This window comes from Petromyzon marinus, chromosome 2, assembly GCF_048934315.1.
Source record: "Petromyzon marinus isolate PM22_M1 ecotype Great Lakes invasive population chromosome 2, UKy_Petmar_22M1.pri1.0, whole genome shotgun sequence".
NCBI classification, from domain to species: Eukaryota; Metazoa; Chordata; class Hyperoartia; order Petromyzontiformes; family Petromyzontidae; genus Petromyzon; species Petromyzon marinus.
This window is the reverse complement of record NC_133668.1, coordinates 2,933,591-2,949,446: the sequence shown is the minus strand read 5'-3', so window position 1 is coordinate 2,949,446 and position 15,856 is coordinate 2,933,591. Positions and strand designations below refer to the sequence as shown.

The 15,856-nt window shown below is 57.0% G+C and overlaps 1 protein-coding gene across 4 annotated transcripts in view; it reads left to right on the top strand.

Annotated features, from left to right (window-relative positions):
- LOC116944346 (polypeptide N-acetylgalactosaminyltransferase 5-like) overlaps positions 1-15,856 on the top strand; it is a 29,830-nt gene that overhangs the window by 2,645 nt on the left and 11,329 nt on the right. Inside the window, exons 1-2 of one of the 4 annotated variants that reach the window (XM_076069191.1) lie at positions 7,225-7,426; positions 13,154-14,633. In XM_076069191.1, the coding sequence (XP_075925306.1) occupies positions 13,237-14,633 (1,397 nt within the window). In that variant the 5' untranslated portion in view covers positions 7,225-7,426; positions 13,154-13,236. Of the gene's footprint in view, positions 1-7,224; positions 7,433-10,517; positions 11,674-13,153; positions 14,634-15,856 lie in introns of those variants that run through there. The other 3 variants (XM_032957909.2, XM_076069192.1, XM_076069193.1) reach the window with 3 other exon arrangements.

Here is a 15,856-nt window from a genome sequence, read left to right as displayed (position 1 = left end):
GGTGATGGTGGTGGTGATGGTGGTGGTTGGTAGTGGTGGTGACAGTGGTAGTGGTGACATCCTCGGGGCAGTGTGCAAACTTTTCAGAGTTGAAATTTGAGAAGTAGCGGGGCATTGGCACTGCAGGAAGTAGCCTACTGGAGGTGATTAATTACCTCCCAGTGTATTATTGTACGGATAGGGGCAAAACATGTCAAGTTTGGGCCCATTGTGAAAAAAAAAATACCGCGTGTGCAGTGAGACTCAACGGCGCGTTCATCGATGAAGGGAAAGGCGTAGCAGCAGCAGAAGCAGCGAATGAATGGGAGAATGAGTGGATATTTGGGACAAGTCTGTGCGTCTGTGCATTGGGGCCGTCCATAAATGACATCACGCGATTTTGGACGATGTTTGACCCCCCCCCCCTCGTCACAGGGCGTCACAAAAAGTGAGACCCCCCCCTCAAATATGACGTCACAAAGCTCTGCCCCCCCCCCAAAAAAAAACATGCTTCAAATCGCTTTAAACTATTATCATTGTAGTGCGTATTTAATGTGGTGCTGCACTCTGATGTTGTAGGAGTAAACATTTATTAAAAAGTCTATTTATTTAAGTAGAACGTGTTGTTTATATTTTTTAAAGTTGCGCATTTTGATGTGACGTCACATTTCTCAACCCCCCCCCCTCGTCACACATCGTCACGCCTGACCCCCCCCCCCCTAGGTGCGTGACGTCATTTATGGACGGCCCCTTTGCAGCCATTGTGCTCACCCATTTACTGGACGAGCGTCCACAAACAACCCTCGTCAGTCCCCCGCGTCCAAGGCAATCGAAATAATCATCTGGGCCATTTTTATTCTCCGTTCGACCGACGACAATTGAACTTTGACCTCGGCCGTGCAGCGGCAAAGGCTCAGACGCACGACGCGAGCCGGGGCTGGAAGTGCGCAAAGAGGCGCCGGAGTGACTCGAGACGGGATAGGGGTGAGGGCAGTGCCGGATCATATCCTCGTAGCAAAAGTAGCGACATGTGTAGTCGCTACATATGTAGTGGCGACGCTCTAGAGGGACGTCGCCACGCTCTAGAGGGACGTCGCCACGCTCTAGAGGGACGTCGCCACGCTGTAGAGGGACGTCGCCACGCTCTAGAGAGACGTCGCCACGCTCTAGAGAGACGTCGCCACGCTCTGGAGGAACGTCGCCACGCTCTAGAGAGACGTCGCCACGCTCTAGAGAGACGTCGCCACGCTCTGGAGGAACGTCGCCACGCTCTAGAGAGACGTCGCCACGCTCTAGAGAGACGTCGCCACGCTCTAGAGGGACGTCGCCACGCTCTAGAGAGACGTCGCCACGCTCTAGAGAGACGTCGCCACGCTCTAGAGAGACGTCGCCACGCTCTAGAGAGACGTCGCCACGCTCTAGAGAGACGTCGCCACGCTCTAGAGGGACGTCGCCACGCTCTAGAGGGACGTCGTCACGCTCTAGAGAGACGTCGCCACGCTCTAGAGAGACGTCGCCACGCTCTGGAGGAACGTCGCCACGCTCTAGAGAGACGTCGCCACGCTCTAGAGAGACGTCGCCACGCTCAAAAGAGACGTCGCCACGCTCTAGAGAGACGTCGCCACGCTGTAGAGGGACGTCGCCACGCTCTAGAGGGACGTCGCCACGCTCTAGAGGGACGTCGCCACGCTCTGGAGGGACGTCGCCACGCTCTAGAGGGACGTCGCCACGCTCTAGAGGGACGTCGCCACGCTCTAGAGGGACGTCGCCACGCTCTAGAGAGACGTCGCCACGCTCTAGAGAGACGTCGCCACGCTCTAGAGAGACGTCGCCACGCTCTAGAGAGACGTCGCCACGCTCTAGAGAGACGTCGCCACGCTCTAGAGGGACGTCGCCACGCTCTAGAGAGACGTCGCCACGCTCTAGAGGGACGTCGCCACGCTCTAGAGGGACGTCGCCACGCTCTAGAGGGACGTCGCCACGCTCTAGAGAGACGTCGCCACGCTCTAGAGGGACGTCGCCACGCTCTAGAGAGACGTTGTCACGCTCTAGAGGGACGTCGCCACGCTCTAGAGGGACGTCGCCACGCTCTAGAGGGACGTCGCCACGCTCTAGAGAGACGTCGCCACGCTCTGGAGGAACGTCGCCACGCTCTAGAGAGACGTCGCCACGCTCTAGAGAGACGTCGCCACGCTCTAGAGAGACGTCGCCACGCTCTAGAGAGACGTCGCCACGCTCTAGAGGGACGTCGCCACGCTCTAGAGAGACGTCGCCACGCTCTAGAGAGACGTCGCCACGCTCTAGAGGGACGTCGCCACGCTCTAGAGAGACGTCGCCACGCTCTAGAGAGACGTCGCCACGCTCTAGAGAGACGTCGCCACGCTCTAGAGAGACGTCGCCACGCTCTAGAGGGACGTCGCCACGCTCTAGAGAGACGTCGCCACGCTCTAGAGAGACGTCGCCACGCTCTGGAGGAACGTCGCCACGCTCTAGAGAGACGTCGCCACGCTCTAGAGAGACGTCGCCACGCTCAAAAGAGACGTCGCCACGCTCTAGAGAGACGTCGCCACGCTGTAGAGGGACGTCGCCACGCTCTAGAGGGACGTCGCCACGCTCTAGAGGGACGTCGCCACGCTCTGGAGGGACGTCGCCACGCTCTAGAGGGACGTCGCCACGCTCTAGAGGGACGTCGCCACGCTCTAGAGGGACGTCGCCACGCTCTAGAGAGACGTCGCCACGCTCTAGAGAGACGTCGCCACGCTCTAGAGAGACGTCGCCACGCTCTAGAGAGACGTCGCCACGCTCTAGAGAGACGTCGCCACGCTCTAGAGGGACGTCGCCACGCTCTAGAGAGACGTCGCCACGCTCTAGAGGGACGTCGCCACGCTCTAGAGGGACGTCGCCACGCTCTAGAGAGACGTCGCCACGCTCTAGAGGGACGTCGCCACGCTCTAGAGAGACGTTGTCACGCTCTAGAGGGACGTCGCCACGCTCTAGAGGGACGTCGCCACGCTCTAGAGGGACGTCGCCACGCTCTAGAGAGACGTCGCCACGCTCTAGAGGGACGTCGCCACGCTCCAGAGGGGCGTCGCCACGCTCTAGAGGGACGTCGCCACGCTCTAGAGAGACGTCGCCACGCTCTAGAGAGACGTCGCCACGCTCTAGAGGGACGTCGCCACGCTCTAGAGAGACGTCGCCACGCTCTAGAGGGACGTCGCCACGCTCTAGAGATACGTCGCCACGCTCTAGAGAGACGTCGCCACGCTCTAGAGAGACGTCGCCACGCTCTAGAGAGACGTCGCCACGCTCTAGAGGGACGTCGCCACGCTCTAGAGGGACGTCGCCACGCTCTAGAGGGACGTCGCCACGCTCTAGAGGGACGTCGCCACGCTCTAGAGGGACGTCGCCACGCTCTAGAGGGACGTCGCCACGCTCTAGAGGGACGTCGCCACGCTCTAGAGGGACGTCGCCACGCTCTAGAGAGACGTCGCCACGCTCTAGAGAGACGTCGCCACGCTCTGGAGGGACGTCGCCACGCTCTAGAGAGACGTCGCCACGCTCTAGAGGGATGTCGTCACGCTCTAGAGAGACGTCGCCACGCTCTAGAGAGACGTCGCCACGCGGAGGAGCCCATGGCATCAGCTGCTCGTGCACGGCATGCAGCGAGACGGATGTTTTTTTGTTGTTTGTTTGTTACATCGCGCGGTCCGTTAAAGAGATGACGATGGCTTGAGGAGGGCCTTCGTCCGGCAGTGGAAGTTTGAATATCGCGGAGAGCGAAGGAGGCAGTGAGTCAGAGGCAGAGGGGGGAAGCTAAGTTCTTGAGTCTGGGGGGAAGGGAGAGTGCGTGGAGGGGGGGGGGGTGCAGTGAGATGGGCACTGAGAGGTAGGAGAGTGAGTGGAGGGGAGTAGTGAGATGAGAGGGGGGAGTAGAGTGAGATGAGAGAGTGAGTGGAGGAGATAGAGTGAGATGAGAGAGTGAGTGGTGGGGAGCAGAGTGAGATGAGAGGGGAGAGTGAGTGGAGGGGAGTAGAGTGAGTGGAGTAGAGTGAGTGGAGGGGAGTAGAGTGAGTGGAGTAGAGTGAGTGGAGGGGAGTAGAGTGAGTGGAGGGGAGTAGAGTGAGTGGAGTAGAGTGAGTGGAGGGGAGTAGAGTGAGTGGAGTAGAGTGAGTGGAGGGGAGTAGAGTGAGTGGAGGGGAGTAGAGTGAGTGGAGGGGAGTAGAGTGAGTGGAGGGGAGTAGAGTGAGTGGAGGGGAGTAGAGTGAGATGAGAGAGTGAGTGGAGGGGAGTAGAGTGAGATGAGAGGGGAGAGTGAGTGGAGGGGAGTGAGATGAGAGGGGAGAGTGAGTGGAGGGGAGTAGAATGAGATGAGAGGGGAGAGTGAGTGGAGGGGAGTAGAGTGAGATGAGAGGGGAGAGTGAGTGGAGGGGAGTAGAGTGAGATGAGAGGAGAGAGTGAGTGGAGGGGAGTAGTGAGATGAGAGGGGAGAGTGAGTGGAGGGGAGTAGAGTGAGATGAGAGGGGAGAGTGAGTGGAGTGGAGTGAGATGAGAAGGGAGAGTGAGTGGAGTGGAGGGGAGTGAGATGAGAGAGTGAGTGGAGTAGAGTAGAGTGAGATGAGAGGGGAGAGTGAGTGGAGTGGAGCGGAGTGAGATGAGAGGGGAGAGTGAGTGGAGTGGAGTGAGATGAGAGGGGAGAGTGAGTGGAGTGGAGTAGAGTGAGATGAGAGGGGAGAGTGAGTGGAGGGGAGTAGTGAGATGAGAGGGGAGAGTGAGTGGAGGGGAGTAGAGTGAGATGAGAGGGGAGAGTGAGTGGAGTGGAGTGAGATGAGAAGGGAGAGTGAGTGGAGTGGAGGGGAGTGAGATGAGAGAGTGAGTGGAGTAGAGTAGAGTGAGATGAGAGGGGAGAGTGAGTGGAGGGGAGTGAGATGAGAGGGGAGAGTGAGTGGAGTGGAGTAGAGTGAGATGAGAGGGGAGAGTGAGTGGAGTGGAGTAGTGAAATGAGAGGGGAGAGTGAGTGGAGTAGAGTGAGATGAGAGGGGAGAGTGAGTGGAGGGGAATAGAGTGAGATGAGAGGGGAGAGTGAGTGGAGTGGAGTAGTGAGATGAGAGGGGAGAGTGAGTGGAGTAGAGTGAGATGAGAGGGGAGAGTGAGTGGAGTCTAGTAGAGTGAGATGAGAGGGGAGAGTGAGTGGAGTGGGGTAGAGTGAGATGAGAGGGCAGAGTGAGTGGAGGGGAGTAGTGAGATGAGAGGGGAGAGTGAGTGGAGTAGAGTAGAGTGAGATGAGAGGGGAGAGTGAGTGGAGTGGAGTAGAGTAAGATGAGAGGGGAGAGTGAGTGGAGTAGAGTGAGATGAGAGAGTGAGTGGAGTGGAGTAGAGTGAGATGAGAGGGGAGAGTGAGTGGAGTGGAGTAGAGTCAGATGAGAGGGGAGAGTGGAGGGGAGTAGAGTGAGATGAGAGGGCAGAGTGAGTGGAGGGGAGTAAAGTGAGATGAGAGGGGAGAGTGAGTGGAGTAGATTGAGATGAGAGGGGAGAGTGAGTGGAGTGGAGTAGAGTGAGATGAGAGGGGAGAGTGAGTGGAGTGGAGTAGAGTGAGATGAGAGGGGAGAGTGAGTGGAGTAGAGTGAGATGAGAGAGTGAGTGGAGTGGAGTAGAGTGAGATGAGAGGGGAGAGTGAGTGGAGTGGAGTAGAGTGAGATGAGAGGGGAGAGTGAGTGGAGTGGAGTAGAGTGAGATGAGAGGGGAGAGTGAGTGGAGTCTAGTAGAGTGAGATGAGAGAGTGAGTGGAGGGGATAGAGTGAGATGAGAGGGGAGAGTGAGTGGAGGGGATAGAGTGAGATGAGAGGGGAGAGTGAGTGGAGTGCAGTAGAGTGAGATGAGAGGGGAGAGTGAGTGGAGTAGAGTGAGATGAGAGGGCAGAGTGGAGGGGAGTAGTGAGATGAGAGGGGAGAGTGAGTGGAGGGGAGTAGAGTGAGATGAGAGAGTGAGTGGAGTGGAGTAGAGTGAGATGAGAGGGGAGAGTGAGTGGAGTGGAGTAGTGAAATGAGAGGGGAGATGGTGGCGAGTCCACGTATTTGGGGTGGCGCATTCGGGGAAAGTTCGGGCTCGAGTCCAAACTGCACACTAAGCACAGCGTGCTATGTCATGTTAATTAAAACCATAGCAACACACACACACAGCACATTCGCAATACTTACAGAGCGTTCATGTAAAATTGTCAATGTAAGATGCTTAAATTACCACAGGCACATCGCCTACCTCTCCCCTCTCATCTGCAGCATTTTCTTTCAAATATGTATTTCGTCGACATTAAAGTCATAGAAATGTGGTTACGTATACTGTACACCCACATCCAACTCCCACTTTCAAGTGCGGGGGGGGGGGGGGTGCGTCTTATAATCCGGGACACGCAGTATTATCTGCGTCTTGCGTTCAGTGCGTGTTGTCATTCCCCCTGCACCTCCGATTCGCACGCGTTGGCTACGTACGGTGCGAAAGAAGGTCCGCGTACATACACGTATATACATATACGTGCATACACGTGCGATCATGAGTCCGAGGGACACACGGGGCCCCAGAGTCGAGAGAGAGCTGGTTGGGGGGTTATCATCAACATCATCATCATCAACATCATCAACATCATCACTCCCAAGGGGGAGCTGCCCCGATCCGGGTCGTGAGAGTGGGGGGAGTAGCCCTGAAGGAGCAGTAGGGAGTGTGTGTGTGTGGAGTGTGTGTGGCGTGTGTGTGTGTGGCGTGTGTGTGTGTGGCGTGTGTGTGTGTGGCGTGTGTGTGTGTGGCGTGTGTGTGTGTGGCGTGTGTGTGTGTGTGGTGTGTGGCGTGTGTGTGTGTGGAGTGTGTGTGTGTGTGGCGTGTGTGTGTGTGTGGCGTGTGTGTGTGTGGCGTGTGTGGAGTGTGTGTGGAGTGTGTGTGTGTGGAGTGTGTGTGGAGTGTGTGTGTGTGGAGTGTGTGTGGAGTGTGTGTGTGTCGTGTGTGTGGAGTGTGTGTGTGTGTAGTGTGTGTGTGTGGAGTGTGTGTGTGGAGTGTATGTGGAGTGTGTGTGTAGTGTATGTGGAGTGTGTGTGTGTAGTGTGTGGAGTGTGTGTGTGTGGTGTGTGTGGAGTGTGTGTGTGTGTGGAGTGTGTGTGTGTGGAGTGTGTGTGTGGTGTGTGTGGTGTGTGTGGTGTGTGTGTGTGGTGTGTGGAGCGTGTGTGTTTGGGTGTGTGTGTGGGGGGTGTTGTAGAGGGGGAGAGAGAAGGAGCGTCGCGAGAGAGTTGGGCCGAGGAGGGGTGGAGCGTGCTTGGAAAGAGGGGCGAGGCTGCGAATGGGAAACGCAGCGCCACGCATGCAGAAGTTACGTGGTGGTTGTGGTATCAACACCATTGGCATCAGCATCATCAGCAGCAGCATCAGCGGCGGAGGGCTCGCGTCCCACGAGAATACCCGCTCGGTCAGCGTGAGTCTCCACATTCCCCGGTGCTGATGTGTCTCTCTTAAAACCGACGTCTCTCTCTCTCCTCGCTCTCAAAACCGATGTCTCTCTCAAAACCGATGTGTCTCTCCTCGCTCGCTCTGTGGGACGTGGAGTGAACGCGTGACAGCGGCAGCAGCAGCACTAGGTCTGCGTACTTGACGACGGCGATGGTGATGATGGTGGCGAGGGGTGATGCTGCGTCAACTGATAGCGATGCCACGGAGTCGGGGATGCGTGGTTGATGATGGGGGGCGGGCGGTGAGGATTCTCGCGTGAGCGACGAGCGGCATCCGAGAGTTTGTTATCAGTCGCCTCGCCTCGCCACGTGTTCTTCCAGCAACCGCTTGTAACGCCACCCCCACAGTCACGCTGTGTGTGTGGTGTGTGTGTGGTTAGCGCGCTGTGTGTGGTGTGTGTGTGTGGTTAGCGCGCTGTGTGTGTGTGGTGTGTGTGTGTGGTTAGCGCGCTGTGTGTGTGTGTGGTTAGCGCGGTGTGTGTGGTTAGCGCGCTGTGTGTGTGTGGTTAACGCGCTGTGTGTGTGTGGTTAACGCGCTGTGTGTGTGGTTAACGAGCTGTGTGTGTGGTTAGCGAGCTGTGTGTGTGGTTAGCGAGCTGTGTGTGTGGTTAGCGAGCTGTGTGTGTGTGGTTAGCGCGCTGTGTGTGTGTGGTTAGCGCGCTGTGTGTGTGTGGTTAACGCGCTGTGTGTGTGTGTGGTTAGCGCGGTGTGTGTGGTTAGCGCGCTGTGTGTGTGTGGTTAGCGCGCTGTGTGTGTGGTTAGCGCGGTGTGTGTGGTTAACGCGCTGTGTGTGTGTGGTTAACGTGCTGTGTGTGTGTGGTTAGCGCGCTGTGTGTGTGTGGTTAACGCGCTGTGTGTGTGGTTAGCGAGCTGTGTGTGTGTGGTTAACGCGCTGTGTGTGTGTGTGGTTAACGCGCTGTGTGTGTGGTTAGCGAGCTGTGTGTGTGTGGTTAACGCGCTGTGTGTGTGTGGTTAACGTGATGTGTGTGTGGTTAACGCGCTGTGTGTGTGGTTAGCGCGCTGTGTGTGTGTGGTTAACGTGATGTGTGTGTGTGGTTAACGCGCTGTGTGTGTGTGTGGTTAACGCGCTGTGTGTGTGTGGTTAGCGCACTGTGTGTGTGGTTAACGCGCTGTGTGTGTGTGGTTAACGCGCTGTGTGTGTGGTTAGCGCGCTGTGTGTGTGTGTGGTTAACGTGATGTGTGTGTGTGGTTAACGCGCTGTGTGTGTGTGTGTGTGGTTAACGCGCTGTGTGTGTGTGCGCGCGTCCAGTGACGATTGTCTGAACCGGCCCTGGATCTCGCCTAGGTCGACTCGGCCTCAAATGAGTACCTGATGCGGTGTTGACCACCCACCCCATTGTGTGCCACAGTGCCGGCCTTCAGAAGGTTCTTCGCGGACAGCACTCGCCAGAAAAAGTCTGCTGAGGCTACGGCGGAAGGATATTTTTGTATTAAAACGCTGCTGCGGATTTTTGAAATGTAACCACGTGCAGTTGAGAGGAGTGTTGAGCGTCTCCCGGAGTATTCGGATCCGATCGCCGACAATCCACAACCTCCTGTCCCCGATATCCCTTGCAATCTCCTTTGCTCTCCTCAATGTACCTATTTCACATGGTCCCACCGCGTTTGCCCTGCATTATTCATCGTTGTACATTTATTGAACGTTTCTTTGCGTTTTCACATTTTACGATGGCCTGGCACACTCTCGTAAATGAGTGTAGGGGAGTGGTCTCTACGAATTTCTCACCTGGTATAACCAAACATTGTGAACGTGGACACATGGCATCTAGCTGCTGCATCCATCCATCTACTCGAAATCTCCCATCAACTCTCTCTGTGTCTCTGGCGCGCTCTCCCTCCACCCCTCCTCCTTCTCTCCCTGTCTCCTCGCATCCTCCAACAACCAGGGGAACCGGCCCGGCTGGGTTTCATTTGCAGCATCTGGCAGAGCCGCCGGGCCCACCACGTGTCATTGCGGGTGAGCCCGTGACGCCAGCCCAGCAGCGGCAGACACAGACTTAAAAAAATATATTGCCGCCAGCAGCAACAGCACTGGAGGCGATTCCGATATGAAACACGCAAAGTCACCAGCAACACAAATAAACGCTATAAATCCACGCGCTGTGGCGCTAAATGCACTGCGCACAACATGAAAGAATAGTCACGTGGTGGTGGTGGTGGTGATGGTGGTGATCATCGCGCACGCCACGGTGACGAGCGAGCGCTTCAGGAGGTGAATACGTGGGGTGCCGTCCACGCTGGTACAGAGAGGGGCATCTTCTCCCCAGCGTTCGAACAAGACGTGCACATCACCGGCACGTGTGTGGTACATGGCGTGCTCCAGGCGGAGCCGCGCTTTAAGCAGGTCTCTGAACACTGGAAGCAGCACAGAGCAGCCGTCAGTGTCACCTTGCAGCATCTTTTTCCTCGTTCTGTACACCGCCATCTTCGCCTGAGCACAGGCGAAGTTGGCGAGGTCATGGCACAGAGAGAGAGAGGGGGGGCGGAGAGAGAAACTCGTTCATCGCTCCACCCGCGGTGAACGGAGGCGGCGTCGTTTCGCATCAAGAGTAAAGTGAAGTGAGCGACGCGGCTGCTAACCAAACGGGAACGTGTTCACAGAGAGTTCGCACGTGTTCCACCTGCAGGCAGTTTACACGTGCCCACCTGCAGACAGTTGACACGTGTTCACCTGCAGGCAGTTGACACGTGTTCCACCTGCAGTTTGTACGTGTTCCACCTGCAGTTGACACGTGTTCACCTGCAGTTCGCACGTGTTCCACCTGCAGGCAGTTGACACGTGTTCCACCTGCAGGCAGTTGACACGTGTTCACCTGCAGGCAGTTGACACGTGTTCCACCTGCAGTTTGCACGTGTTCCACCTGCAGTTTGCACGTGTTCCACCTGCAGTTCGCACGTGTTCCACCTGCAGTTTGCACGTATTCCACCTGCAGGCAGTTGACACGTGTCCACCTGCAGGCAGTTGACACGTTCTCACGTGCAGTTGACACGTGCTCACGTGCAGTTGACACGTGTTCACCTGCAGTTGACACGTGTTCAACCTGCAGGCAGTTGACACGTGTTCACCTGCAGGCAGTTGACACGTGTTCACCTGCAGTTGACACGTGTTCCACCTGCAGGCAGTTGACACGTGTTCACCTGCAGGCAGTTGACACGTGTTCACCTGCAGGCAGTTGACACGTGTTCACCTGCAGTTGTTTGGGACTCGTGTCCTGTCGACTCGACTCTGTTTCCTGTTTACATTAAAACAAAAACACAGTACAGTTTGTACTCGCTTTATGCGGAAGATGCATTCGAAAATAAAGGTTAAAACGATCAACTAAACTTTTTTTTTATTTTACCAGGTAAGGCCCACTGAGCTATGCTGTAGCTCTTTTTCAGAAGCGACCCGGCCACAAATGACAGCTCAACGAAGTGGCTCGTCGCGTGGACATTTATTGCAGCCAAATACTCTAAAAGGCACGTTTCTAAAAAAAATTGATCACAAAGTGGAACCGCACGAGGAGACAGCTGCCTGCCGAGTAGCACACACAGCACACACAGGGTACACACAGGGTACACACAGCACACACACAGCACACACACAGGGTACACACACGGTACACACAGGGTACACACAGGGTACACACACGGTACACACAGCACACATACAGGGTACACACACAGGGCACACACACAGGGTACACACACAGGGTACACACACGGTACACACAGCACACACAGTACGTACACAATGTTGTCCCACGTCCGACCGCATAGCCGCACATGAGTCAATTCAAACCGCATACTTTAAATTAATTTCTTTTTTTTTGGTATAAACAGGTTGGCCACGTGTACGTGAATTCTCACAAAGCGAACCCGCCTAAAGCAAGGGCAACCTGCCATTCTGTGCACGTGCAACGGCTCTTTGTGTCAATCCACCGCTGGATGAGTGCCTCTTACACGCCGCGCAGAGTCTGCGGGAGTTGCTCGACCATACTTCACCGCGCTGGTCAGTGCGGGTTGGCGAAGACCACGAGCGTGAACCTCGGGAGCATTGAAGTCGACTACAACGTCGTTGGTTGCTCCACTGCCCTCTCTGCTGCCCACACCCTAGCCCGGCTGCCCTGCCTCGTCTCGTGGGATTCACTCCAAACTCGAGTACTAGCCAGGCTCGCTCAACTCCCTGATTGGCTACTGAGATCTGGTGAGATCTTGAGCGATTTAAGCGCTCTGCACGCGCGCAAAACTGTTCACGCGTTTTAAATGTCAACCTTCTCAGAGCAACCCGCGGTGTGTGACCTGCATCCCTTCGACCAAGCTGGGGCGACCTTGTCCACAGTCAAGTGCTGCCCTCTCTGCTCTGTATGAGGGCCACGAGCCGAAACGGCGACTTATTTACGCTCTCATTATTAGGCGGGTAACGATGACGAATGTAGCGAGAGGAGTTTTTTTTCTCCTGATTTTCGCCCGCGTGTTTGGATAAGATCTGGTTGCCGAGAGTTAGACGTGGTGCGACCGCATTTGCCCCTCCCCTCCGCCGTGAGTCACAGGTAAACACAGGTGTGGCTGAACCTGTTGGCCCTGCGTATAAAGGACTTTCAACTGTTGGAAAGGCTACGCTGGTGGGTTTAAAAACTATCAAGGGCTATTTTTTGTTATTTTACCAGGTAAGGCCCACTGAGCTGTAAAGCTCTTTTTCAGAAGTGACCTGGCCACAAATGATAGCTCAACGAAGTGGCTTGTCACGTGGAAATATCTAGCAGCCAAATGCTATGAATGCGCGATGTTGATTTTAAATGTGGAGGGAAAAAAAAAACGGAAGGACCTGGAAAAAAATCCGCACGACCTCGGGGAGAGAGACATGCAAACTCCAAATCAGGTGTCAGGGTGGGGATCGAACCCATAACATCTCGCCACTGTGAGTTGGGGGTTATGTAGGATTTAATATAATAGTGATGATGTGTGTGTGTATACAAATATCATTTTAACCGTGTTTGTAAAAATGCAGGCTCATGAGAGATTGTGGTGATGGCTTAAGGGGAGGGCCTTTGATCCAACAGTGGATTGATCATGACTGATGATGTTAAAAGTTGACGTGACCTAAAATACTGCGATGAAATAAAGAAACTTCGAGTAGAACGGATCCCATCACCGTGGATATTATTCACACGGCCTTAAACGAAATGAAAACAAAAGCTCTGTTTTTTTTTCGTGGAAACAGCCCTTCGGAGCGGAGGAAAAAAAATAACGCCGCGGTGCGTTTAGCTTCACAACGCAGATCCTGCACTAGTCAGCAACGCTCACGCACCGTGACCCAACAGCACCGCCCATCACCACCCTCCCTGTGCTGCCGGCTCACGTGCCACCCAGCTCCTTATAGCAATGGGGGGGGGGAGGGAGCTAAGCCCCCCCCCCCCCCCCACCTTTTTAAGTCATCACAATACAATTTAGCGATGGGCGTCACAGCCTATCCTCATGCACGCGGCGGGTGAGAGCCGGAACAAAATGCGTGGCAGGCAGAAGCAGATTTGCTTGCCGTTCAAAGTCTTTTCACCGTTGGCCGTGCAGCTATTGCAAGGCCTCCTTTTAAACAGGGGTCACGCTGCGGGTTTGTCTGCTTCCCCTCTTCTCCGTGCTGCCTCAATCTGCCCTCCCTCTCTTCCCCCACTCCCTCCGTCCCTCAGGTTCGTGAGACGGCTGGAGGAGGCGCGAGCGGGGCCGAGCGGCGGTGTGGGCGGGGGAGGGGCGCCGCGACGATCTCCTCCTCATGGCGGTGCGCCTGAGCGGCCGCCTGCGCCGCCTCTGCCGGGGCAGCGGCCGCGTGCTCGCCTTGGTGGTCGCGGCCTCCGTGCTGTGGCTGCTGTTCGACATGGCCGCGCTGCGCGTCTCCTTCGCCGGCTCCGAGTATTCCAAGCCGGAGAAGAGGATCCTGGGGGACCGGGACGCCCTGGGCGAGCGCACCAGGCGCCACCCGCGCTTCGGCTTCCTCCGGGCCGCGGGGGGCGCCGCCTCGACGCGGGCCGCCCCCGGGCCCGGGGCGGACGACCCGCGGCCCAACTTGGTCGACAAGCGCTTCGGCCGGCGGAGGGGGGCCCCCGACCCCGCCAAGGGAAACGCGAGCCGCCCTCGCGAGCCTCCCGCGGCGGCGAAAGTGGACAAGCGGAGGTTCGTCGTCGGCCAGCGTGCCGGCGCGAACGAGAACGCGGCGGGGCGGCCCGGCGTCGGCGCCGCGGGGCCCGCCGCGGGCCCGGGCCCGGGCTCGCCGCTTCCCGACGCCGACGCGAAGGCGGCGGAGGTCCGCGCGGCGGGGGCGCGATCCGCCCCGCCGGTGGAGACGGCGAGGCCGGAAGAGCCACGGGGGGCTCCGATCCCGCGAGCCGCGGCGGCCGTCGACGCCCGACGGGGCGAGGCTCCGGCGAACGCGACTTCGCCGGTGGCGGCCGGGCACGAGGCCGACGGAGGTCGGCCGGAGCGCGTCGCGAACGGAGCGGCGAAGGAAACGAAGCCGGCGGGGGAAATTGCGGACGGAGGCGGCGTCGGAGGAAGTCGAATTGGGCGCACGACGTCAAAGGTCATTATTGACGCACTGGGCGATGGGGGGGTCAAGTCACGCGATGTGTCAAAAGCGCACGGTGTCGCCAATAAATCCGCCGATGCAGCCGGCGTGTTGACGGCCAACCGCACGCAGGACGCCGGCGTTGCTCGTGGCTTGTCCGCGACGGCAAAGCTTTCCGCAAAAATGAAAATCGCCACCCCGCCGCTCGCACGCTGGACCCGCCAAACGAACGAAGCCGTCGAAAGGTCGCTTACCGCTCCGCCGCGGCGGAGGAACGATTCGCGTTTGCCGGAGCTCAACCGGGCAAGTCGTGACGCCGCCAGCCCAGGCCGGGCGGCCACCGGCCCGCTCCACCGCGTACACGCGGCGTCGGCCAACGGCACGGGCCGCGCCGCCGTGGCGGAGGGGCCGCGGCACCGCCTGCTGGCGCTGGACGCCACGCTGTCTCCCCGGGACCCCCACGCACCGGGCCAGTTTGGCTACGGCGTGACGGTGCGGCCCGAAGACCAGGAGCTCGCTGACCGGAGGTGGAGGGAGGGCGCCTTCAACGTGTTCGTCAGCGATCAGATCCCCCTGGACCGGGCACTGCCGGACACGAGACCCCCAGCGTGAGTTTGTGCCTTTTCACGGACAAAGATCCCCCGTGTGGCCTGTAACAGACTGTTGGGGCAAGTGCTGTTAGCGAGAACCTATGAAGGCCGGCACGGCACACGAGGGTGTGGGTCGCCAGCACCACTAAAATTGGATGTGATGTGCCTGGTGCAGGAATGGTTTCCGATCGCCCGTAGACTGCAGGAGATACGTGACTAGTAGCCACAGCCGATAAGCGAGAGATATACTGGATGTGCCTTGCCATTTGTGGGGATGTTTTCTGGGTCCCTGACCAAGATTGAGATTAAGCGCTGGTTCTACCCGCAGAGGGTATTTGAAAAGTGCCTTTGCAACGATAATTCAGGATGTTTAGCCACAACATGAACGGCCCAGTTCCACGATCAACTTGTGACATCCGTGTGAAAAGTGAAATGTTGAGGGACATAAGTAAAATAACGCACGCCAACTCCACGGGTTAGTATGATCCAACTTTTACCGTGTGCCATGCCAGCGGTAATGATATTGGAATGGTAAGAAAATATTAATCACGGAAAAATGTCACGAAAAACCTGGTTCGCTTCATTTTTCTCACCAAGGCATGTTTTCTCCGAGCCCCCGTAAGAGATCGTCCGAAACTCTCGGCAATCGAGGTTCGTACCTTCTCGTGGGCAGATCCCCACATCCCGTCATGCTTTTGCTGGTCAGACGCTGCGAATTCTACAGCAGCGGTGCTTAATTTCACCCCTCTCTGTCCACGTCAGAAATGTTTCCCCGTACCTGTGGGTTTCTGTTTATTGAGTTTTTTGAGCGAGCTGGCCAGGATTGGTCAAGGACACGACGGCGCTCCACGCTCGCCCTTCGTTATACCCGGCACACCACGTCCAGTACTCCCTTCGCCATAGCCGTGGCTACTCTGCGGTCCCGTCTCTATGCCTACTCCAGTCTACAAGTGACACGGGCACGCTGTCACCGTGTAATGGCTGGAGGTCACCGGTTCGATCTCCCGGCATGGCCTTTTATTAAATACCTCCACATCTCCGCCCAGTAGTGTACGTGGGTACGTCACAGTTGATAGGCAGGCCATGTGTGGTGGGTTAAAGTGTGGGTGCCTCCCACCCATTGACCAGCATGACAGAGTAATCCAGATTTTACGAAACGATTTTTTTTTACATTTTACTAGCTATTGGCACTTCTTTTGCAGAAGCGACCTGGCCCCAAATCGTAGCTCAACTAAGTGGCT